The sequence below is a fragment of the Mastigoproctus giganteus genome, chromosome 7 (assembly GCF_048544385.1).
Source record: "Mastigoproctus giganteus isolate SK-2022 chromosome 7, ASM4854438v1, whole genome shotgun sequence".
Lineage (NCBI taxonomy): Eukaryota > Metazoa > Arthropoda > Arachnida > Uropygi > Thelyphonidae > Mastigoproctus > Mastigoproctus giganteus.
Window position 1 is genome coordinate 67,242,020 of NC_143581.1, and position 26,131 is coordinate 67,268,150.

Here is a 26,131-nt window from a genome sequence, read left to right on the forward strand (position 1 = left end):
GCAGGATCATCTTGACAAGACTGCAGCAATAATTCAGACACAGCATGGGTTTGTTAAGGAAAAGTCTTGCCTGACAAATTTGATTGGATACTATGATGTGATTACAAAGGAATTAGATGCAAAGAATAACTTTTATATCATATATTTGGATGTTATAAACGCCTTTGATACGGTTGCACATGGAAGACTACTGCACTAATTGGAGTGTGGCATTGGGGGCAAATTGCTGCTCTGGATAAAAGGGTGTTTGAGTGGGAGAAGGCAGAAGGTGGTAATCAATGGGCTCTGCACTTCGCGGGTGATGTTATTAGTCCACAGGATTCGGTGTTGGGCCCACTGTTGTTTTGTATATTTATCAGTGATATTGATGAAGGTATATCAGGGTTAGTGTCGAAGTTTTCAGATGATGCAAAAGTTGGCAGGGTTGTAATGACAGTAATGGCGGTATGCTACTGCAATAGGATCTAGAAAATTTGGGCAGATGGGCTGAGAAGTGCCAACTGAAGTTTAACATTGATAAACGCAAAATACTGCATAAGGATAGAAGTAACCCGAGAGGAATGTACCAACTGTGTTGTACTATACTTAGGGTAGTAGAAAAAATGAAAAAGACCTGGGAGTAATTGTGCATTCAGATATGAAGTTTTCTGAGCAATGCAGACAGGCTGCAAGAGCAGGTCATGGGGTTTTGTCAATGAGATACAGGAATTTTGCTAGCAGAGAAAAGGAGGTGATTATCCCTTTGTATAAGGCAATGGTCAGTCTACGCCTTGAGTACTGTGTACAGGTCTAGAGGCCTCATTTTAGGAAGGATGTAGATTTGCTTGAGTGTGTACAGAGAAGGGCAACAGGTTGGTGAGGGGAGTGAAGTGATCCTCTTACCAAGAGAGGCTTAAGTTCTGCAAATTGCAACGGCTGGAGACTAGGCACCTGCGATGTGATCTGATTGAGGTGTATAAGATCTTCAATGGGTTGAGAACGTTGAATTCTGATGGGATTCTACGACTTGCCCAGATTACGAACCTAAGGGGGGCATAAATTCAAATTGAGGAAAGACAGTTGTAGAATAAATGTGCGAAAATTTGCCTTTAGCCAGCGGGTTGTTAATTGCAGGAACAAACTTCTGTCTGTCGTTGTGGAAGTTGATACGTTAAATAAATTCAAAGAGGAATTGAACAAACATTTAGAGGGAATGCTTGTGTGAATTATTGTTTTTTTTTTTTTTTTTTTTTTTTTGTGCTGTACAGCACGTTTCCCCCCTTTAGAATGCTAAGAATATTCGTATAGACTTGCTTGAAGATTGCAAAAAAATTGTTTGGAAAATTGTCTGAAGTGTTGTATGGAACAACTGATCCATACTCACGAAACTGCTCTAATATCATTATAATCGCCATTTTGAAACGCAGTTAGTGTTCAGAATTTTCAACAAAAGAGGATATCACTTAGTTTCAATTCAAAGAACGATTGTGATCAATTGAACACTTGAAATGCAACGCTGCCTCCAGTTACTACATCCTCTATTATCGCCCTTACCCAATTACCCTAACAATCATTAATTGGTAGCGTTGTACTTAATACAAGTAAAGTGGGTTTACTTTTAAAATGAAAATACCATGTATATTATAAATTTTAACTCGTTGTATTTAGTTGAGGGAAATACAATATGAATGTCTGCTTTAAATGAAAAACGGAGCTAAACAGTACCTCTAAATCTTTTTTTGAGAATACTGGGATATCATGTCTAAATTTGGGAAAATTCTCCAAAAAGACTCTTCTACATTGTCCTCATATCATTGAACTGTTGATACAGCTTCATGTTTATCAATGCAATAAACTTGTAGATCATTTCCCTAGTGGATCACGGTGATCGTGTTAACTACAATTGAAAATTCAACCCGGCATCACCACCACCACCACCACTGTTCAGCTGCTCGTGTATTGTAATTTGGCTATTATGGTACATGCCACACAATGGCATGTACCATAAATGAAGTATTGCCATGCACTTTTAAAAAATAAAAATACTTCTCTATTATAGTAGTGCTTTTTTAATGCAGTGCAATGCCAAGAAACTCGTAGTAAAGTATCGGTGCAATATGAACTTCATGCACTGAGTAGCAGTGGCGAAACTACCGTACCACCACGATCGCTATGGATGGGGTGAGTAGAAGGGTAGGCGGCCCAGAAGGTTGGTTTGGGTCAATTGCTAAACAGCACAGAATTGGTTGTTGCTATTGGAGTAGGGTTTAGGAGCATAAGTGACTAAGGACATATTGCTTCGTGTATACTGTCTGTAAAAAATTGCGTGTGTTCTGTGGTCGATTTTCTGTTTGCTGGAAGAAAAACCCGAGTTTTTGGGAGAAAATTACCAACTGTGACACCTACGAGGGCAGAGCACAGGTTACCCATTTTGCGGAGTTCGCAGAATTTCAGTTTAGTTAACTGCTAAATAGAAAATGTAGTTTGTGCATTGCTATGCACAGAATGAGTTTATAGCATGCTTCTACAATCGCGTTTTCTATTTCTCATAACATAAGTTTATCCTTAAATTTAGTACGGCATAGCGTCATTACTTTTCCAATTGAAACAAAATTTGTATAAAACATACGTTTTAATGGTATTGTACTGAGTAGCGTATAATGCTCTAACAATGATATCATTATTTGAAATATTCGAAACCGTTTGAATATTTGAAACTGTTCTGAAGTATCAATGGTATTAACACAGCGCCTCTAGAGGGAGAAAAGTGGATTAATTCATCGGTGTACAATCTGTTCTTTTGCTATTGCGTGTTTTTCAGGTAATGTTGATATCCATGTGAATCGTTAAATTTTCTAATTTTTGGCGAAAGAATTGTGTGCTGTTATTTGGAAGAATTCTTAACAAGTATATTGAATGTGATTTAATTCGTTTTGTTAACTTTTTTTTCCCCTCTTTCCAGCTGAGCGTTAACGAAAATTGGCAACTATGGTGAGTTTTATAATTTAAGTTATTTTTGCTTAAATTTATTTTTGTTTAAATTTACATGTAAAAGGTTTACAGTTTGAGTTTACAAAAGGTTTAGAGTTACCGTTCAGAGTTTATAAGTAAAAGGTTTAGAGTAAACTGTTACAAGTAAACCCACTGCCATTGATTGTCTGACGATAGGAATTAAACGGCTGGAGCAAGTTGAAAATGTGGAGTAGGGACTACTTTGCTCTTTGTTATGCTATAACAACCGCGAGATTTTCTTTATCCTGACTTATCTGTTTCATTTAGCTGTTTTTTTTTTTTTATTCCATACAAAATGATATAATTTGACTGGAAGCTCTACACAGCACATACGTTCTCTGCGCATGGCAAGGCATGACAGCCAAATTTCATTTGTACCTCTGTGGCCACCACAACAGTCTGCAATGCCAGGTTCAAATAACATTAAAGACGAGCCACTAGTAAATCAAAATGAAGTACTTTCACATCCTCTGCTATATGCAAAGTACATAAAAAGGATGTAAAAAGCCAGGCTTAATGAAACAGTTCTTCCAAGTCCTGATAAAAAAGGATATTGTTTCACATATGTATGCACACTTAATACTCATCACTTATATTAAAATATATATATATATCTCAAAGCAGGAAATTTTGTTGGGCTTCTAAATCTGCAAACTTCTGCCAGACTATCTGTCTCTTCTTGTTCTAAACTTTTAAGTACAGACTTTTTTCAATTTTGGAAAAATCCTACTCCTTTAAAGGGTGTTGCTGTGTTTTGGGATCATATCAGTAATTACATTTTTTTTCTGCTATATATTAATGTAACTAATTAAATTGTGAAGTGATGGTACAGAAAGAAGTTGATAATCTCTGTTAGAACAACAAGAGGCACTTGAAGAAAAGTCAAACTTTATGGATCTTTATGACAGTCATTTATTTTTCTGCTGCAGTTTGGGACGAAACTGCAAGACTACCCTTATCAAATGCTGGAAAAAACTTTGGCCTGATGTTCCAATGGAAAGATCTGAGGAGGAGAAATAGATATTTTTTCGGATCCTGATGATAAGGATGATAATGATTTTGTTCAGTTATTTCACCGTCTAGGGGATTGTTCAGATGTAACAAATGAAGACATTGCCCCATGGATAATGTGTGATAATGATCTAGGACATCAGATCTTCACTGAGGGAAGACATTGTGCAAGCATGATCATCATCATCGTTGCAAGGTAATGAAGACGACAACTCCAATGATGAAGTGTACGAGGAAACAAGTGGCGCAAGTCACACTGAAGCAACCAGAATGCTGGAGAATACTGATTTATTTCGAGAGACAGGATGAGACATCAGCTGGTGATCTTCTGACCTTGAAGCGGTTGTGAGACCGTGTGGCCTGAAAGCAAGTTTCAAAATTAAAGCAAAAAAAAACATTGAGGACTATTTCAAGCAAGCTGCTCAAATAGTTTTGTTTTGTGTTATAATATTTTTGTGTTTAATTTTGTGTAATATAATGTTCCACGTTAAAACTTTATGCTTTGTACAGTATTTTGTTTACTTCCCATATCCTTTTACTTTTTATAATTTTTACTTTAAAATATTGTTTTATTAATTTAATATGAAAACCAATTTAGTTAAAATTTTGTTATTTAGTAAAGGTAAACTGCAGCCATTATCAACCCACTGCAGGATGGAAGCCTCCTCAACAACTCATGCTGAGGGAAGTGGACCATAATCTGCCACGCTGGTCTAGTGCGTGTTGGCAGATCGACCGTATTTAGCAGTCAGGGGCTTGAACCCCGGTCTACTCAAAGAGCGTGTGCTACTGCACTCCTGCTCCTGACCACTCGGCTATGGGGGGGCCTTTGTTATTTAGATAACAAAACTGGTATGTGAAAAACTTTAAATAAAAACTGGTATGTGAAAAGATAGCTTCCAGTTAGGTGTGGTCCCATCAAGTCCAGATTAACGGGGTTCTACTCTATCTCTTTTTTGGATTACCCTGACTTCTGTCTCTCTTGGCATAAGCACATTACAAATATTGCTTCCTCTGCATCAATAAAATGGGGTTTTCTCTTTCGCTCTTGGCATTTCTTTTCTTTCAATCAGCTGCTCACTGTGTACAAATCACAAATCTGCCTTACTATGGAATATTAGTTCCTACATCTGGGGCAGTGCCCCTAAAACCTCTCAGGGTTCCAGATTCTATTCAAAAGAGAGCAGTTAGGCTAATTAATGACTCATCTCTAACAGTCTCTCCACTCCCTGTCTTATAGGCATTGTTTCTGCTGCATGCCTTTTCTATAGATACTACCACGGGCATTGTTCTTCTGAATTGGCTTCTATAATTCCTGCTCTCTTTCTCTTTCAGAGCACTCCGAGCACATGCTGCAACCAGTGAACATCCTTTTACTGTCTAACTACCAACTCATGGGACCAACTTTACTTCCTCATTTATTCATTCAATTTCCATTTTCTGGAACTACCTTCCTTCATGTGTATTTCCTGATAATTACAATCTACAGAAGTTCAAGTCTAATGTCAACAAATATTTTCTTTCATCTTCTCAACCTCGAACCCAAACCCATGCATGATACTAAGTACTATAGGTTCTAATACCCTCGTGTTTGGGGTTTTCATTAAAAAAAAAAATATATATATATATACAGTGAAACTTCTCCTAACGGACATCCCTCTTCAACGGACATTTTCAAATTCCCCAACTCTCCTCTATTGGTTTTAACATGTTTTTAGCTTCTGTCTAGCAGACATTCTCTATAACGGATGCGGACAGGCAATCTGCACTGTTTCGTTTAGATTAGCACTTAATTTGATCTCCCCATAACGGACAGCGGGCGTGCTCACGGCCCTTTTTCTAGGAACTTTTCTTCCACGTATTGCCTCAATCATGTGTGTTTATTTTCTATTTCCGATTCTCTGAATTTTATCAAGGTTTATGTCACCTTCTAAACCCTTTTTTCAAGAATTTTAAGGCAAGTGTAAAACTTTTGATGAATTCGGTGTGTGCAGGGGGGTGGGAATTTGGTCGGCCTTTCGTCTTTTGAGTTTCAGTTTTCAGTTTTGTTCAGTGTCGTGTGAAGTGCACAATATCTTCTCGTAAACATTTAACTTTAAAAGATAAAGTCAAACTCATTAATGCATATGATCGGCAAAAAAATAGTGTTCACAATCTCGCTGCAAAATTCAAAATCGGGAAGACGCAGGTAAGCGACATCCTAAAGAAAAAAAATTAACTGCTCAAACAATTTTGGCAATATGGAAATGATCAGGTTCAAAAATCTTTCCCGAAAACTGTTGGACTTCAAATTGACAATGTTATGTATGAGTGGTTTTGTCGCGCATGTGCTAAAAAAATTCCCATTAATGGGCCTATTATTAGGGAAAAGGCTTTGGAGGTTGCGAAATCTATGGAAGAAAATGAGTTCAAAGCTTCTGTGGGATGGCTAGACAAGTTCAAAACTCGGCATAAAATTTCTTGGAAAACCGTAAGTGGTGAAGGTGGATCTGTTGATACTGGAGTTGTAACAGAGTGGACCGTCAAATTGGAAGATTTATGTTGTGATTTTGAAGCTAGGGATATTTACAACTGTGACGAAACAGGGTTATTTTTTAAAGCTCTTCCTGAAAAAACAACGAGTCTAAAAAACGAAAAGTGCCAGGGCGGAAAAATTTCTAAGGAACGCTTGACTGTACTATTGTGTACAAATATGCTGGGAGACTTTGAACAACCTCTTGTTATAGGAAAACCACAAAATCCTCGTTGTTTCAAGGGCATAAAGTTGAATCTTTTGAATGTTGACTGGAAGTCTGATAAAAAAGCATGGATGACACGAGATATCATGAGCGAATGGATAAGTCACTTTAACCAAAACATGATTCATCAAAACAGAAAAATTATTCTTTTCATGGATAATGCTGCATCTCACCTGCACATTGAATTGTCCAACATTCAAATCATTTTTCTGCCATCAAACACGACTGCAGAGTGTCAGCCCTTGGATCAAGGGATAATAAAAAAATTTAAACTTCACTACAGAAAATGTGTTTTAAGACGTTATTGCAAACACGAACGATGTAACATGTGAGAGTGATCTTGCAAAGAAAATCAGCATCCTAGATGCGATTCAATGGATTTCCTCTTCAGTAAATGCAATTAGAAAACAAACTGTCGTGAATTGTTTTGTAAAGTCTGGCTTCTCAAACGCAAAAATTGAAGTTGGAAACAGCAAGTGGAGCAACAAGAAGAACAAGAACTTCAACATCTATTGATAATGTACGATACTTCAGCTACAAGTGACCCTGGCTACAAAGATATAGACTCGAACCTCACTACAGAAGATGGTGCTCTAGATATCAATGACATTATCATTGATATTGTTCAAGAAGTTCCCCATGAGGATGAAGAAATGGAAAGAGGTCATTCTGTTGAAGAACATATTAACGACGAACCACCGATGAAATTGGAAGAAGCGCTCTTACAAATCAATCGTTTAAAAATGTGTTTCGCCGCTGAAGAAGATACTGAAGGACTTTCGATGGTTTCTTCACTCCAAACAAATGTTGAAAACAAAATTATCAGCCGGAAGAAGGCGCAGAAGAAAATAAGTGATTACTGTATGTATTTTTCTTAAGATAGTCATAATATGCATAGCACAATTGTATGTATGTATATTATTTACAAAAATATTGTGCAAAATCTGTATATAATTTAATTTTACATTAAACGTTTGACGATTTTTCTTTATCTCTTGTATATGTAATTGTATATTATTTACAAAAATATTGTTCAAAATCTGTATATATTTTAATTTAATTTTATATTAAACGTTTAACGATTTTTCTTTCTTTTTTTTTTTTCTCCCTCAGACTTCTTGTTAGCGGACACTTCTCTCTAACGGACAAATTCTCGTTCCCCATGGCTGTCCGTTAAAGGGAAGTTTCAATGTGTATATATATATATATATATATCAGGGCTCCCACTCACAAATTTTAAAAAAACTTAGATTGCAACTTAAATAAACCCAAAAAAACCCTAGTTTTCATCATATAGTATAGCAACACAAATAAGATGAAACTTACCATGCAAAATATCTTTTATTTAATTGTAATCAGAATTTTCATCCCATTCAGTTCCCTCCATATTTAATTTTTGAAGTTCTTTCATTTTTTCAAACGTTCTTCGTATCTTTTATGACAAGTTCCTTGTATGACTTCTTTTACCAATTCTGATTTAGCTTTCCATGTATAGCAATTTTGATTAGATCTATTTATCGCCTATTTTGGCATTAGTCGATTTTTCACAGTTTCTAGTTTAAGGGAGTTTGTGGCTTTTGTTTTTATATGGTTTACCTGGGAGAAGATTCTTTCTACGCTTGCTGAAGAGTGAGGTAAAATAGTTAAACTGGTCATAAAGTTAGATAAAATCTCATATTTAGAATTATTAAAGCCATCTTTTACATTACGTAACAGATACTAAAACTCAGGGATGGTTTTGTAAGAGAAATCTAAATCTTGATTTAAATGAAATGATCTCCATTCATCATCTAGAACAGGGGTGGGCAACAGCCGGCCCGCGACGATGTTGAATCCGGCCCCCTCGGTAAATGCATAAATATAGAAAATCCATACCTGACTACACTCACCGTAAACGTTCGGCTTAATTCGGTTCAATCGGGAATCGCGGCCAGTACAACAGTAACCAAGTGATTCTATGCAGCGTCAAAGAGTTATTTCCTAATTATTATTGTAGCATCGATCGAACAAAGTTCCTTTGGGTTTGACTTCTTATTGAAAAAAATAATATTGGTGCGAGATATTTTGTTTTATGCATTTTCTAATTATTACAATTTTTAATTTAATATAATTTATAGCCCATAAAATGAGCCAATTAAAAAAAAAAGAAAAATTGATGCCGAATGCCGCATTTTCAATGATAATTGGACATTCAGATATTTTTTTTAAAAATACATTAATAATTTGGTAATTCAAGTAATATAACATTTTTTTAGGTTCTGATTTTTTTTATTAAATCGTTCAATCTATTCCGGCCCGCATCATGATGCGAAAATTTCATTCGGCCCGCTGACGAAAAAAGTTGCCCACCCCTGATCTAGAAGATCTAGTTTGTCTTCAGAAACAAGGTGAGGGAACTGCATTGCTAAATGGAAAATTATGGATGGCGAATTGGCACGATCATGTATCACTGCTGGGTCAAGAACACTGAGACTGGCGATAATTCCATCATCATTTAGAGGAAATCTTTTTCTGATTTCCATACAAAATTCAACAAGAAATTTTAAACAATCATTTTTAAACCTGCTTTCACGGTCACCAAGCGGTGTTGAATTTAATAAGGCCATACAAAGGCCTCCCAAATATATTTTATTCAGAGGCTTATGATTTATTGCATTGCTTGGATCAATTTCAACCAGCTTGCACGAAGTAATGACTTCTTTTATGAAAAAACTAAGAATATTTTTATACTCAATTGAAACCATCGAATGAAGTAAGTGCAATCTGAAATGCTCAGATTGAAATTCAATATTCAGGCAGTTTATTTTCTCCAGTACATATCCTAAAAACAACAACATATGCTTAGTTCCTTTGGTGATCATAGTATTGTAAATATTCCCTGCACCATCGATTTTGTCAATTTTTGATTGAGACTGAAAATAAAGAACTAACGCATCCCACTGCTCAATAATAATTTTTATTACATTTCCACAGGATAACCAATGTGTTTGTGCTAATTTGGGGATTCTATGCTTAGCAGTATCTACAACATCTTGAATCATTTTGAACTCGTTTAATATTTTACTACTACGGGAAAAATAAGAACTCTTTATAACAAGAGATATCTTTTATAAATATTTCTAGATATGATGGTAGTACCTTGACTGAATGACTAGCACATAATGCAAAAGAATGGCAAACACATCCCATTATAAATACTGATGGTACATCCTTTTTTAGCAATGACTGGAACCCACTCTTAGTACCCATCATAGTGGCACAATTATCACTATCAAAGCCAACGAGATTACTTATTTGAATGTTTTTTTTTCTATGAAAAGATCTTTTACAGATTGATAAAGCCCTTCTGAAGTACCATTTTCGACACAAACAGTGTCAAGTAACACATCTACAACATCAAGTTTTTGAATATCAAAATATCTAACAACAACAGCTAGAACTTGCGATAAAGATAAATCTGTACTTTCATCTATTATCATTGAAAACTTGTTTCTGCATATGTTAGAAATGTATATTTTTTCATGATAGGTTATGCCATCTTGTATAAGATAAGAGACTTTAGTCGCCTTCATCTGAACTTGTTTTGCAATATTGTTATCATGAAATTCTTTCTTACATGCTTCTATAAGGTAATCACATTGCGCAAATGGAATATTATGCTCAGAAATGAGTGCAGCAATTGTTAACTCTGCCTTTGCTACTTCTTCATTCTCCGTAGGTTTACGTTTTGTCAAGAACGTGTCTAACGTTGAACTTGTCTTAGCAACATTTGCACTTTTTTTATGTTTAACTGTATTTTTATGTGCTAGTAACATCAATTTATTGGCATTCTTTAATTTCATTTCACAACAAATACAGTAAGATGCACCTTTTTCATTATTGTCTTCTTTCAACCAATCCTTTAATTCCGGATCTTCTAACCATTCATTTCTAAAATTTTGAGTATACCACCATTTACTCATCTTTCTCTGTGGGGAACAAGTTTCAGACATTGTGGGCAATTTGTGGGTATGACTAATTAGCAGTTATCTTATTTAAAATGTTCTATAAAATAAAAAATAAATCACTAATCCATTAACATAAAATAGAAATAGTCACTACAATTTAAATTTATTATATCACTGTATGTAGTACACGCATAAATGTAAAAATCACACCAAATAATGCAATAATACCACGAACGATCACGAAAGGCTGTGCAGTAAAGACCGCCTTCCGCCTGCTCAATAGGCTGCGCATACATGTTAGTAACACGATCATGTATGCTTACATGTATGAACATGTAAGCGTAATTTCATAGTGTAGAACCCTGCGAAAACTTTGAAATCTTTTTACATTTGTAGTATATTGTACAAGCACTTGAGATATTACAAATTATGATCAGTATTGTTAGAATATAAAATTAAGAAAATTGTAAACTGTTATTAAATGTATTAAATTTTATTGTATTTACAAGAAATAAAAATAAATTTTGACTTAAAATTAAAAATCACCGAAAAAACCCAGATAATGAGATATTTTTGTAAACCAAACCTATCAACCTAGATCTGGGTGGAAAAACCCAGGAGTGGGAGCCCTGATATATATATATATTGTGGAAACACAATGGTGCAGTATGGTCTAAGTCACTGATGTGCAATGATGATAATTATCCAATGATATTTATTTCTTCACATGCTTAATATTTGGCAGTCGGTGACCTCTGGATAAGTTCATTCTCTTCGAAAGGTGTTAAATGGCTTTAACAGTGCCATTTAAAATCAACTACTGATGAGTTGTTTTTAGATTTCCTTGTTAAACTTGTGTTTAGTGCTATATATGTTGCTTCCTTTTTTTACTCGTGGTTAAATTTTTTTGGCCCAAAAGAAATGGTTGCACTAGCCAAAAAAAAAAAAATAAACAAACTTTTACATTGTATCGCTAACTATTCAATATACTCTTGCTTATAGTGCTATCCCAGTTTTACTGCTCATTTCTCTTGGTCCCATGATCAATCCTGTGAAATTCTCTGCATTTTTGATGCCCACAACACTCCCGTTTAAAATGTTGCCTTGCTTGTATCCTGTTTTTTTAAGGTTCTAAGAAGGAATAAATCCAGATATAACTCTCCTTCAGTTTTGGTTTTTGGAAATGGATGATAGAGACTTAAAGTCCAGGATTTGCTTATTGTACAGTTTGCTTTATAGCAAGCCTGGTCGGCCCACTGGCTGGATGCAGCCTGCCACATTTTGCGGTCCGCAGATGATTTTTTATACTACTGTCTACATCAGTGGGAAATCATGCACTAGCTGTACTAGGCATGATAAATAACTTCTTGACTTCTCGAAGTATGCTGATGAAATTAAAAAAAAACTTTCAGCAGCATTTGATTGTCATTTCTCAGAACTCGCAAAACATGGTAAAGTTTGAGATATTTTGTTTCCATTTCACATTGAGATTTCACTCTCCCAGAAGCTCTACAGATGGAAGTAATTGATTTACAGTGCATCAATGAATTAAAACACATTCACACCACAACATCAAAAATCAACTTTTACAACATGTATGTAACAGCAGAAACGTGTTGTAAATTAAGATTTTTTTTTTTTTTTTCACAAAAAATTGTGAGCACCTTCGGAGCCACATACATTTGTGAAACTTTCTTTTCAAATATGAAATTTATTAAAAGTAAATCTCGAGCTTCAATAATAGATGAAAATCTGGAAAATCAGTTAACATGTGCAACTAACATCAGTTAACATGTGCAACTAACATCAGTTAACATGTGCAACTAGATTTTAAAGAGAATTAATAGATTTTATTAAAGCATTATTAGTGTGTTAATACTGCATTTATACAATAATATTCAGGATTCGCTAGTTCAATAAAATCTTTTTACAAATTTTTCATGCTTTTTAATAGAATGCAAAGAAAGGTTGAAAGCGCCAAAAAGAAATTGTGCAGGTTTTCAACATACATATAAAGCACTACTTCATAAACACTACAAAAAAGCAAAAAAAAAAAATCACAATTATCTACCAAAATATTGATGAAAAATAGTCTCAAAAAGCGGATCCTGCTTATAGTGTTCTTTGGCAGCTGCCCGTTTCAAAGCATTATAAGAAGAGTTTATTGTACTAATACAAAAATAATTTTCACATCATATGTTTAGATTTCAGAAAGGCCTTTGTTATATGCTTGGGCACTTTATTAATGTACTGGGGAAGGCATTTGTGAGGTACACCAGAGAGCTTGTGGGAAAGTGGGTATGTTAGAATACTCAGGCTTTATAGAAAACATTTTGAGAACAGGAGTGACTTTAGAGGATTTCCTTGGATATTTCGGTTGGAATTGGCTACATCTGTACCAGTAAAGGCTAAATGTGAAAAAATACAAACAAATATGGCGTGCAACAAGAAACACACTTGTGACAGAAACAGTCACAAATGTTCTTTTTTTTTCCTGAAAGTAATCTGAGTGATGCATATAAATTATCACCTGATAATTTATATGCCTATAGTACAGTGGTTTTCGATGTTTTTATTTATTTTATTTTGTGGCACCCCTACTCAATTCTACCTGTTAGATCTGATTCTCTATCTCTGTATACAGTAGACTCGAAATAATGGCACCCCAAATAATGGAGCATTTGGGCTAACGGCACATTGAGATCGGATGTTTACATACAGCGCAGATGACTTGCTGAGCTGAAAAAAAGAAAATGGCAAGTCACGTGATTACTGTGTTTGTTTGCCATTTTGAAAGTGAATTTTTTACTGATTTCACAGATTATACCACTGTTTCACATTTACTTTAAATTAAAAACTGCTTACTATGGCTCCTAAAGCTAATAAACCTCATACAGAGAAGAAAAGAACAACACTAATGCTTTGTGAGAAACTTTATATAATCCAAACTATTACGTTAGGGTCACTGGGAAAGCTAATTCATATGCTTGTGTGTGTGTTCTCTGGTCGATTTGTCTATTTTGCTAGGAGAAAAACGTTGCTATCTATGCCCAAGATCGACTAACTCAGCCACAGAGTGAAAAAAGCTGATAAACGTTCCTCACGCCATCGACTGGACCGGTTTTGAACCTGGGCCTTCCTTCACTTGGTGTGGGGAGAGCATTGACAATACCACTGTGCTACCCACGCACCATTGATATAATAAAGAAATAGAATGGGTCATAAGTAGGAGTGTATTAATGGAAGAATATAACGTTGAATCGTCAACATGTTTGGTTTTTATGTGCAGTTAATAAAATTGCAATCTTAATCTCTATTTCTTATTTAGTGTCATTATTTCTGTATTAAATATATTAAAAAATAAAACTTTCTAGATAACAGAAAAAATCTAAATAATGTCACCTTGAATCCACGAAGGTGCCATTATTCTGAAAGTATACTGTACAGTATATATATCTAATATTAAAAAATATTATAATAATATAATTATATTATTATAATAAATACATATAATGATATTTATATCATTTATTATAATGATACAAAATAAATATATAAATTAAAAAAAAAGTTTAAGTGACTTAAACCAAAATTATGTGGCACCCCAGTTGAAAACCACTGCTATAGTAGATTAAACTAGTCTGCAGTCTAGAAAACTAGTCCGCTTAGGAGGTTAGGCAAGCTAAGGCAGCTTATAAGTTCTAGCAAAGATCAGCAGAAAAGACTTTACTCAGGTAAATGTAGAAGGAAGGGGATGAATCACATTGCTCCACTAGTTATGAATGATTTAACTGTTGATGATCCTGCTGCTCAGGTTGCCGACAAAACTGGATAGGTATTTTAAATCTACATTCATAATTGGAATTTTTTAGAATTTGGGATGCCAGAAGTTTATCAAATTCTAACTGGGAGCTAAATAATTTTATGATAACTGAGAGGAAGTGTTGAAGATAAATGTAGAAAAGGCACTGTGGGTGGATGCGATCTACCCAATATATAAGGGAGTCAGCAAACCTTTATTCATAATTATGAGAACATCCTTGGATTCAGGGGAGATCCCTGTGGACTGGAGATGTGAATGTATCCTCAGTTCACAAAGGTGGGGGGATCAAAGGGTGACATGAATAATTACAGAGCTGTTAGTTTGACTTCTGTTTGAGAGAAAATAATGGAATCGCTGGTCAAAGAAGTAATGTAGGACTATCTACACAGGAATGCAGTTATATATGAAATGACGGCATGGACTTGTTAAGTGACAGTCTACTCTGACCAATCCGATTGGATACTGTAATGCAGTAACAAAGGAACTGGATGCAAAAAATAATTTTGACATCATATGCTTAGATTTCAGAAAAGCTTTTGATACTGTTGCACATAAAAGACTGCTGTACAAAGTTGGAGTAGTATGGCATTAAGGGTAAGTTTCTGCTATATATATAAAGAGATGGTTGAGTGGAATGAGACAGATTATAGTGGATACTGCTTTTCTTGGACTGATGTTATTAGTGGAGTTTCCCCAGGTTCAGTGCAAGGCCCACTGTTGTTTTGTGTAATTTATTAATGATATTGATGCAGGTATATGAGGCTTAAATGTCTGTTTGCAGATGATACGAAGGTTGGCAATGTGGCAATGTGGTTAATCTAGGTATGCTACTTCAACAAGAACTAGAAAAATTGGGCAGGTGTACTGAGAAGTAATAGATGACAGTATGAGTGGTGCATTAGCATCTCTACTCACTACTAACTATATAAAATAAGTTGAGATGCGAATGCAGCACTCATACTGCCATCTGTAGCTTTATTTTGGATGTTTTTTTATTTTACATGGTTAGTAGTCAGTTGCTGCTGATATGCTACTTATGTAGCCATCTATAGCTTAATTTCTGCTGGATGTATTCTAATTTAATTGTTACTTTGTATCAGTGGTGTGGTGTTGCCTTGTAAATGCTCTGCTCTGATAGTATAATTTTTCACTGCATAAGGGCCACCACCATTATTCAAATTTGTTGCAATGGCAGGTTGATTGGTGTCTCAGTCAAGTCAGCGATTCACTAATTTCTTTGTTTAATGTTCAAAATGCAGTGATTCCCTGTCCATTGTTGGCCTTGTGGCCTTCTGATGAGTTGGGCATAATAGTTGCTCTTTTATTTTGTTTGCTTCACCCAGTTGGTCATGGGCGCCTCTGTAGCCAGGTGGGAAGGAGCAGCAGTGCATAGTAGACTCTTCTTGATTAGACCGGGGTTCGAGCCCATCACCACCAAATACGGAGGATGCGGAAAGGTCAGGGAATGACCACCGCATATTCTCGGAGCAATATGGTCTTAGTTGCTAATGCTCCTAAAAACCAAATAACAACAACAACCAGTTGGTCATGTTGAGATTGGTATTTGTCTTTGTCTATAGTGATACTTCACGTAATTTGGACCTGGTGCCGGGTAGGGAGTGCTGCTGAATTTGTTTAATTCAATTGGTATTTTTCTAAATTTATATTATTTGGTATTATTAATTGGCATTTCTTCTAAATTATATTAGGAGCATTATTCTTTCTGTAATACCCTTTATCTTGTTTATTCCTCCCACCCCTTTATGTTTGTCATATGGTGTCTGTGATATGTACCGGATTACTTTCTATTTGTCACTACTTGGTTTCCGTATGACTGCATTTTTCATTCATGAAGATTATATATACAGCCACTCCCCGATTAAAGTAAGGGTTGTGTTCCACGGAACTCTATATAAGTCGGAATTTTCCCCATGCTTGTGCAGCACTCGCAGCTGTGCTTGCTGAATTGATTGAATGAAAAAAGAAGTGTTCGACGAACACGTGAATAGAATTATTTATTGTATTTATTCAATTTTTTATCTCATGCACAGGACAAATTACAAAAATGTGCAATTTAAAAAATTTCAAAATTATAAAGTTAAAAAAAAAAAGGAGACAGGCATAACGTCAGTAACTTTTACCTCTCAAGCATCATTTCCAGAATCGATGTCTTCAGCTGATAAGTACGCCGCTGTGGATATTTAGGAGTCGTCGGCTGTTCAACCTTACGAAAGAACATATTAATGGATGACTGGAGGGTGGCTTTTTTATTTTCATCATAGATTTCTTTGTAGCAAGCAAGCATATCATTCACCCTTCTGTTAACTTTTAAGAATTGTTGGCTGTCAGGATCCATCTTCTCAAACCTCTCCGTTGCCAATGCAATTTCACAAAATGCCATTGCCACCTCTCTCTGGTGATGAAGTGTCTTGGCTCCTCATTTGGTTCATCTTGAGCTTCGTCAGCATTTTCTTCTTTCACTATCACTGCCTGCAAGTCAATAAGTTCTTTGTTAGATAATTCCTCCTTTTTTTCCTCTATTAACTCCTCCACGTCTTTGGCAACAACCTCCAATTGAAGTAGCTTTGCAACCTTTACAATCTTATCTGTAATCTCTTCATATGATTCGTCTTTTTCAAACCCTTCGAAGCCTTTTACATGCATGGGCATATTTTCTTCAATGCACAACAACTTTTAATAATTTCCGCCCAGGCCTTATTAATGTTTAAGATGGCGTGGTAAATATTGTAAGATTTCCAAAAGTCTCTTAACGTAAAATTTTTCTCACCATCTACTGCATGAGTGAAGTCGTGTTTGGCGGTAGAAATATGACTCATGTTCTAATTGAAATCATCCAGATGCCTAGGATGTCCAGGAGCATTGCCTAATAGAAGCAAAATCTTGAAAGGAATATCATTGTCTTTACAATATTTTTCAACCTTTGGAATGAAGCAGCATTTAAACCAATCTTCAAAGAGAGAGATATTGTTATCCATGCTGTCTGATTTGATCGGAAATGCACGGGTAGGGTCGCTTTATTGATGCCCTTAAATGCACAAGGATTTCCAGAATGGTACACAAGCAGTGGTATTAATCTGTAATCTCCCACTGCATAGCCCCAAGCAAGAGCATGGCCTTATCTTTTGAAGTCTTGAAACCTGGCATTGTCTTTTCCTCTTTGGCAATGCATGTTTAATCCGGCATTTTTTTCCAATACAGAGCAGTCTTGTCAACGTTAAAAATTTGCTGCGTTGAATAGCCACCTTCATCAATAATTTTTTCCAACACATCACAAAATTTTTCTGCATCTGCAGAATTGGCACTGGCGACTTCACCGCATACTTTAATGTTTTGGAAACCAGCATGATGCTTGATCCTATTGAACTACCTGTTGCTTGCCACAAACTTTACTTGGAGTTCACCGTACTTATCCTTGATATCTTCATAAATACTTCTTGATTTTGCTTGAATGGCTGGACTCAGGGGCATTTGCTTCTGAATCTGATTTTCCATCCATATTATTAATAGCTGTTCCATCTTTGATATACCACGTGAACACTCTTTTGTGATCACTGTTCTTAAGTGCATTGATCCTTTGACATGTTCTTTTATACGTGCACTGTCCTTTAAAATAGTATTCACTGTTGTAGCAGCAAGACCTAATTCCCTTGCAATAGATGACACACTTTGTCCTGCTTCGTACTTCTTAATTAATCATCATTTCATCATTTCTAAATCAATTTTGTTTTGTTTCCTAGCACTGCCAGCACTTGCACTTTCAGTTGCTCCCTTTCCCTTCACCATTGTAAGTAAATAGGAATGAAGAGAAGTTTCTGAAAATTTGTTTTTTATATGATTGAAAATTTCGGTGAAGGGTGAACTCATTTCACCATAATACTGTAATGTAAAAACCCACAGAATTCCAGTTATTGGGATTATTGCAAATGCAATAAGATAGAGTTTACTACCCGTTTATAATAGATTGCACTAAGAGAAAAGCCCAATAAACCGGAAAATGCAAATTGTTTTTGATTTTTGGTCGAGACTTCCAGAAACGTGCTTTAAAAAAATATCACAAAGGCATTCAAAATTGATTCTTATAACGGAACATATGATAACAATGAAAGTGTAGTGCAATTCCCATTATAAATATGACCGTTTAGAGAGATAAACAGCTTAATAATATGGCGAAATTTTCAACCTCCGAGAACTTGGAACGAATTACAAAAAAAAACAATGTTATTGGGTTCACATTACGATATTTTCACAATACCTATTTATCCCTACAGATGCAAAATACGTTTCTACATTTTTTTTTTCAGTTTGCACCAAAACCTCACGTAAAGTTGAATTTACTTAAGTCGGGGAGTTCCTGCATATATATATATCTATGTGTATTTTGATCATTTAGCTCAGTAAACTAATTACATAAACAAATGTGATTTCTGAGGTTATTCATCATCATCCAATTCTGTTATACCCAGCAAGTGTATAGGTCAACATGATAATTCAAATCAGTCTTCCTTCTAAGCCATCTTCCATATATTAATTTTTTTAATTGCACTTTAGAACCAGTTTTAAATTTGCATTTGAATCACATAAGTTCATTCCACACTTAGAATAGAAGGTGGAACCGTACTGTTCATCTAAAATTTATATTTGCCAATTTGTTTTATTACTATATTCTTATTAATTAACATATTAATGAGGTAATATATTCTCTAAGTTCTTCCATTAAAGTAAAAGATTCAACTGAAACTTAAAAAAATTTTAATACTAAAAATTTTCTGGATTTTGAAGGTACTGTATTTTTTTAATTTTAAGTCATCCTGAATATTATACCTATTGTCATTGACTTATTTTTTAAAATCTTAGAAATTTTCATATTTGTTATTTGAAATTTGTGTTTTGTTATTCATTCTTACAGCCCAAACAAATTAAAGAAATCAAAGACTTTCTTTTAACTGCAAGAAGAAAAGATGCTAAATGTAAATATACCATTTAACATTGTTTTTAATAATTAAAATATGCAAATTAACCCATACGCATTTAATCTGATAGTGGGGACAGGTCACCCTCAAGAGCAACATTCCTGCATCAACCATTAATCAGCGATTAAAAATCTAAAATTTTTTCTGCATTCCTAAATATAGTTCAACTTTTATTACAATAGATTTTTTTCTGAAGTGATTTTGTGTAGTGATACAGAAATTGTATGCAAGAACCTGATAGGTGACCTGCCACACCTTTGCATCTATTTTGCTTCTTGTTTAAAGTTGCATGGTACTGGAGAAGTGCCTATGCTGTGTTTGTTTAGTTTCAGGTTACTTGTTTTTCTTCCAGTAGTTCAATAATTATCTGAAGTTCCTTACCCAAGTTTTTGTTGAGAGATTTATTGTTCTCACATAAAAACATAAAACTGTATTCTCTCAAGATTCTCACTCTTCAGGGAGCAACATGTAATTTCAAGATTTACATGGTGTGAAGCATGTGAAATTTAAAATAAATTTTGCAATACATCTGAAAATGAAAATAATAGTATCAAATATGTTTTTTAAAATTTTTTAATGGAATTTATATGCATAATAGCTGAATTATGTGCACGTAATCCTTTTATACTGGAGAATGGAGAAGACTAAAAAAGAGATGTTTCTGTCTAAAATATTTTTTTGTAATTTTATGCATAATTAATATATACATATATATATTTTTAAATAAAAGGTGTAAAACACAGCATGTTCTAAAATTTTTAATTTTTTATTAATTTAAGAGAGTCATAGGGTAAATTCATTAAGGAAAGATAAAATATTGGCATTATTCAAGCAGAATTTAAAAAAATCCCAAAAACATTTTCCAGAAATTAAAGTTAGAAGATTAATCACCTGCCAGGTGACTCTACTGTTTTTGCTACACTTTGCAGTGCCATCACCCCAGGTTAGAAAAGCGAGTTGTTTTAATACAGAAAAGTGCAAGAGCTCCTTTTTTTTTTTTTTTTTTAAATTCAGCCCACCAAGTGGGCTGAATTTAAAAAAAAAAAAAAAAAATGCTTCAGTCAGTTAGGGACAAATTGAAATCACCTGTAATAAGATATTCATACTTGCTCACCCATTCTATTTGTATGTAGAAGCTCTTATCTTCACAATCTTCTGATCTGTAGATTACTCCTACTCTCATTATACCTTTCCTTTCAGCTAACTCACACCACACAAGTTTTGCACTAACATGTATTGACTTCTGAATCGGACAGCATTTGTCATGCTCAGGCTGCTTTTGATAAGATGACCCCGTTGCCTCTTCTGTCCTTCCTAAATACATTGTACATGCCATAGTGAAAGTCAACATCCCCTATTTCTTGTGGCACCACATTTCTATTAGTCCTATTTATGTCAGCATTAGTTGTTATAACCAGGAGTTCGGGCGCCTTCGTAGCCAGGTGGGCAGGAGCAGCAGTGCGTAGCACACGCTTCTTGATTAGACCGGGGTTCGAGTCCGTTCCCACTAAATACGGAGGATGTGGAAAGGTCAGGGAATGACCACTGCATATCCCGGAGGAATATGGCCTTAGTTGCTAATGCTTCTAAAAACAAAAAAAAAAACCAAAAAAAACCAGGAGTTTGAATTCACTTATTTTATTGATGAAACTCCTGACATTACTGTATGTGCAGTTAAGACTAAGTGTTCTTGTAGTTAACTACTTCGACACACCCCTTGAAGTTATTTAAGTTTGTTTCTCTGTCTTGAGCTTCTTGCTCAATTGAAACATCACTACCTTCCAAACATCTTGCCAATATCGGCTGTTGTGGCAACAAACAAAGAACTCTTGATATGTGTGTGCTTAATGTTACTTTGATTTATATCAAAAGATACTGTTCGACCACATGAAATGTAACGCCGAATTCATGTGTGCATGACCAAGTCGGCAGGGGTGATTAGGTTAAATGCGCTAATATTTTAAATGCTGTTCAAAATTGTACTTATATATGAATGAATATATTACTGATTCAGTATAAAGCAGACATTTTATTACTATTACAGGCACTCCTCTACTTATGTACAAATAACTTACGTACAACTCGTAGATATGTACAAAGAACAAGCTTCTCACAATAAAAATACTGTATATTGAAAATATATTCAGAGTTTTCCTAAATCATGGCATTTATTTTTTTTTTTTTTTGCATGGTGCCAATATTTTCCCAAAAAATTGACAGTGTGTGTGCTTAAATTACTCCCAGGGGCTCACATCTGGTGAGTATGGGCTTGGCACACCCAGGGTCCTGAGCTGGATATCATCATTCTTCTCTTTTTTGGTGATTCCTTTCTACTTCTCTCTCTCTCTCTCAGGGTAATAGGGAAATTTTTTTTTTTTTTTTTTTTTTTTTTGCCTGGTGCAGTGTAAGCCTCAGCCTTCCTTGCACCATATGGCTGATAATAATAATAATAATAGGGTTAAAGGGATTACTGTTCCGCAATGTTAGTGGTATTCTTAAAACCTGTGCAGCCACCTATCCTACATACCGAGAAGTCATGCTGGTCAATACGCTTTCCATAGCCAGTCAGAACATTTAAGGCATTCGTTACACGGATAATAGCCTCTGGTCAATCTGTGTTGTGGTTCCCCTTTACTCCGGCAAGCAGTCATCTGTTTTTCGGAGAAGTGAGTGATCCACTACTTTCAGTAAGTTTTTTTCCCTGTCTTTGTTTACATGATGACATTTTGGACAGTATTCAAAGAACTAGTGTTAGTAGTGATGGTGGAATTAGGACAACTAAGATATTATGTAAACTTTCCAAAGGTGAAATGTTGGCAGATTTTAAAACTGCATCAAGGCCTTCACTGTAAAGAAAATATTCCAAAATATAATTGCATACAGGCAATGATTAGAAAAAAACTGTATGCATTATATCACCAATCTCCAAAAAACCAGTGTGAGTTAAGGACGATTGCTAAAGAACCTGATGTGAAAACTATAAAGATGGTCATGTTTGGGCCACGATGGGCAGCTTGTAGCTTGCTGATGGCAATTGCAGTTTGGAGGAATTATCCCACTTTGTGCAAATGTTTTAAATCAGGTTAAATATTCGGGATTATTAAACCGACTTTTAAATCTGGAATTTCTTAACAATTTAGCACTAATGATCAACATCCTGCAGGAGCTCTCTTACCTTTCAGAAGCTTTACAAAGTTGCAGCATCACTAGTAAAAGCAGATAAATTAATTATTCAAAACTATCAATGCTATTGTTAATTTGAAAAATTTTGAAGAAAATTATGAAGCTAAAATTGAGAGCATGTTGAAGTTGAAAGAATTTGAAGGAATCAAAATTGAAAATAAGAACACATTTAAAAAATTACCTTGTGACAAGTTATTAAATCGCATTGTTTTATCCTTAAAGATCGGTTATTAATGGAACAGTAATTTTAAATTAAATAAATTAAATTAAAAAAATAATGGTATTGACGATGAGGAATTGAAAGAAATTTTAAACATGTGCTACCTGGAAATGGGGAATATGGAAGAACTTTGGTCTCTATGGAGAAAGGGTGAAAAACAAATATAATTTGAAATAAAAATTAATGATTTTAGAGATTTTGTTGAAGACAATTTATCTTTAAACTCAAGTGAAATTCCATTTTAATTAAAAAGATCTGCATGTGTATCCTGTAAGCACAAAAGATGTTTTATTTTATGTGAAAGCATCTTTGACGAAAATCAAAACTGTTTAAATTTTTAAAATCGAAAAGTGAGAACCGAAGTTATGAACAATGTAATGTTTTATGCTAACGCCCACTACTTATTCAATTGAATCAAAGTTAGTGACTGAGTTAGCATCATTTAGGAAGTTACATCATTTTATTTAATTAAATGTGTCATTTCCGTCTTGCATTTTCCATCGTTAACCAATCGGTTTTACTTCAGTCTGAAAAATTTAGTAGGTACCGCCAAAGATGTTTTCAATCAAAAAGCAAAAAATAACCTTGAAAACATTGCGATTAGCAGTGCTGAAGCTGAGTGAGATTTCAGCATAATGAATAATATAATAACAATAAAAAGAACATCTTTGACAATTATAAACACATTGCAGATGTGATGGCCATAAATCTAAATGGAAAACCATTGCTTCAACTTGATATGGATTGTTACGTCAAATCTTTCCTCCGTAATCGTCATTCTTGAGCAAATCATCATCATCATTGAGCAAAGCAGAATATTGAAAACAAATATTAATAAAGAAGTAAATTCTCTATATGGCAATTTTTAGAATAAATTTTTCTTGAATCATTTGTGTAATAATTTTTTTCATGTAATTGCGATTTTTGTGTACCTTTTCTAGAATAGTTTGTTTTTTTATTTAATATTTGTTTCTATATTCTAGAATGTTTTGTGATAGTTTTTGATGTGAAAACATTTTTGGTGACACCGAAATTTTTTCGACTGAAGTAAAACCAATTGGTAACGAAAATGCAAGGCAAATGATGTCACTAACATCATGATGATGCTAACTCAGTCACTAAACTTGATTTGGTAGAGTAAGTAGTGGGCGTGAGCATAAAACGTTATGTCATTCATAACTTCGGTTCTAGCTGTTCAATCTTAAAAATTTAAATTGTATTAGCATATATGACTCTGTATATTCTTCCAAGCTAGCAGTTTTACTAAATGTAACTTTTTATGGTCATAGGGACTGTTTTAACTAAGAATTTCAGTTAAGGGTCATCCCTTAACTGAAATTCTTAGGCAAACTCCTACTGTATCTCTTTGCTGTCGTTATCAGTCCCCATGGTTCATCAGCTGTGACTTTGCGCCTAACCATTTCTGGATATAACTATTGTACGGGATGATTCTAAATTTTGTCAGGGTTTCAGTGGCCTATAATTTTCAAACCGGAAACAACAAAATAAAACTGCTTACGGAATATGAAAGTGTTACTCAAAAAGTTTTATTATCTATAGAATCAATACTGCAGCATACTAAACAACTTCAACATGCGTGCCTTTCGTGGCACATAATATGTCCAAGCGATATTCAATTTCCCTCCAACTGTTTTCCAGCATTTGCAGCAACAATTCTGAGCTTCAGTTCATTGAGGGAGGTCACAGAAGTCTTGTACACGATGTCCTTCATGTATCCCCACAGGAAGAAATCAAGCGACGCAAGATTGGGTGAGTGTGTTGGCCACAGAATCGATCCACCACACACAACCCAGCACCCAGGAAAATGCATGTCAAGACTCGGACAATGAGTCCAATGTGGCAGTGCACCATCTTTCTGGAACACCACATTTGGCTGATGATTTTCCAACTGGGGTAACAGATACAGCTATAGCATGTCCAGATAGGTCACCACTGTTTTTTTCTGCTAAGAAAAAGGGCCCCAAAACTTCCGAACATGACAAAAGCACACCAGACATTGACCTTTGGACTAACTCTTTCGAATTCTCAAATGGCGTGAGGGTTTTCTGATCCCTGCATTCTGCAGTTATGAGATTTGCCCTCCCTGATACATAAAACGTTGCTTCATCACTAAATCTCCATATCTGAAGGTAATCTTCATCAGCTTCGACATTTGACAAAGTGTCTTGGGCAAATTGGAAATGGCGGGGTTTATCGTTTGACTTTAAAGCCTGCACAATCTGCAGTTTGTAGGCATGCAGGTGAAGACAGTTTTGAACAACCCTCCAAACAGTCATTTGTGGTATCTAACTGCAAAGAAGCTCGTCTAGTTGATTTTTGTGAGCTTCGAGAAAACATTTCGTGGATTCGATCAACATCTTCCTGCGAAGTGCTTGGTCTTCCCACTCCTTTTCGGTGCAGAACACTACCAGTCTCTTGAAATTACTTTAACCAATGTCGGATAGCATTATCTGAAGGTAAATCTTTTCCATGCTGAGTTCTGTAACGACTTGTGTTGTGATAACGGACTTTGTTTCGAAAAACCAAAGTGCGCACATTGCCTTCTCTTGAACAATTGCCATTTTGAAGTAATGCCGCCAATATCTCCCAGACATCAGTGCGGCGAGTACAGCATTGCCAAATAAAAAAAGTTTCATATTCCGTAAGCAGTTTTATTTTGTTGTTTCCAGTTTGAAAATTATAAGCCACAGAAACCCCGACAATAATTTAGAATCACCCTGTATAACTATTATAGCAGTTCAACTTAATTTTTATATGCATAGTTCTGTAACTCCCCCCCCCCCCCCAGGCTCACTCATCTCTCTCTCTCTCTCTCTCTCTCTCTCTCTCTCTCTCTCTCTTTCTCTTTCTTACTCATTAAATCAGCCAGTTCCTTATTCATTCATTTAGGTCAGTGGTTACCAGCCTTTTCTGACTCGCAAAGCCCTTTCAACGTAATATTTTTTATCGCACCCCCCCCCTTCCCCCAGGCTCACTCATCTCATTCATTTAGGTCAGCGGTTCCCAGCCTTTTCTAACTCGCAAAGCCCTTTCAACAACGTAATATTTTTTATTGCGAACACCTTTCAACATAATATTTTTAATGCGAACCACTAAGTCTATATTCTCTGAAATCATATAATCAAAAATATTTCCAGTACAGTCCGTCCTCGTATAACACGTGTTTACACTACACGAATTCGATGATACACGATTTATAAATAGGG

General features: G+C 35.1%; 1 protein-coding gene across 2 annotated transcripts in view; it reads left to right on the forward strand.

Annotated features, from left to right (window-relative positions):
* Positions 1-2,706: 2,706 nt before the first annotated feature.
* The window catches only part of LOC150082974 (large ribosomal subunit protein eL38), a 43,226-nt gene continuing 19,801 nt past the window's right edge, over positions 2,707-26,131 (forward strand). Inside the window, exons 1-3 of one of the 2 annotated variants that reach the window (XM_090376957.1) lie at positions 2,707-2,800; positions 2,942-2,970; positions 19,438-19,498. In XM_090376957.1, the coding sequence (XP_090233083.1) occupies positions 2,968-2,970; positions 19,438-19,498 (64 nt within the window). In that variant the 5' untranslated portion in view covers positions 2,707-2,800; positions 2,942-2,967. The other variant, XM_090376956.1, reaches the window with a different exon arrangement.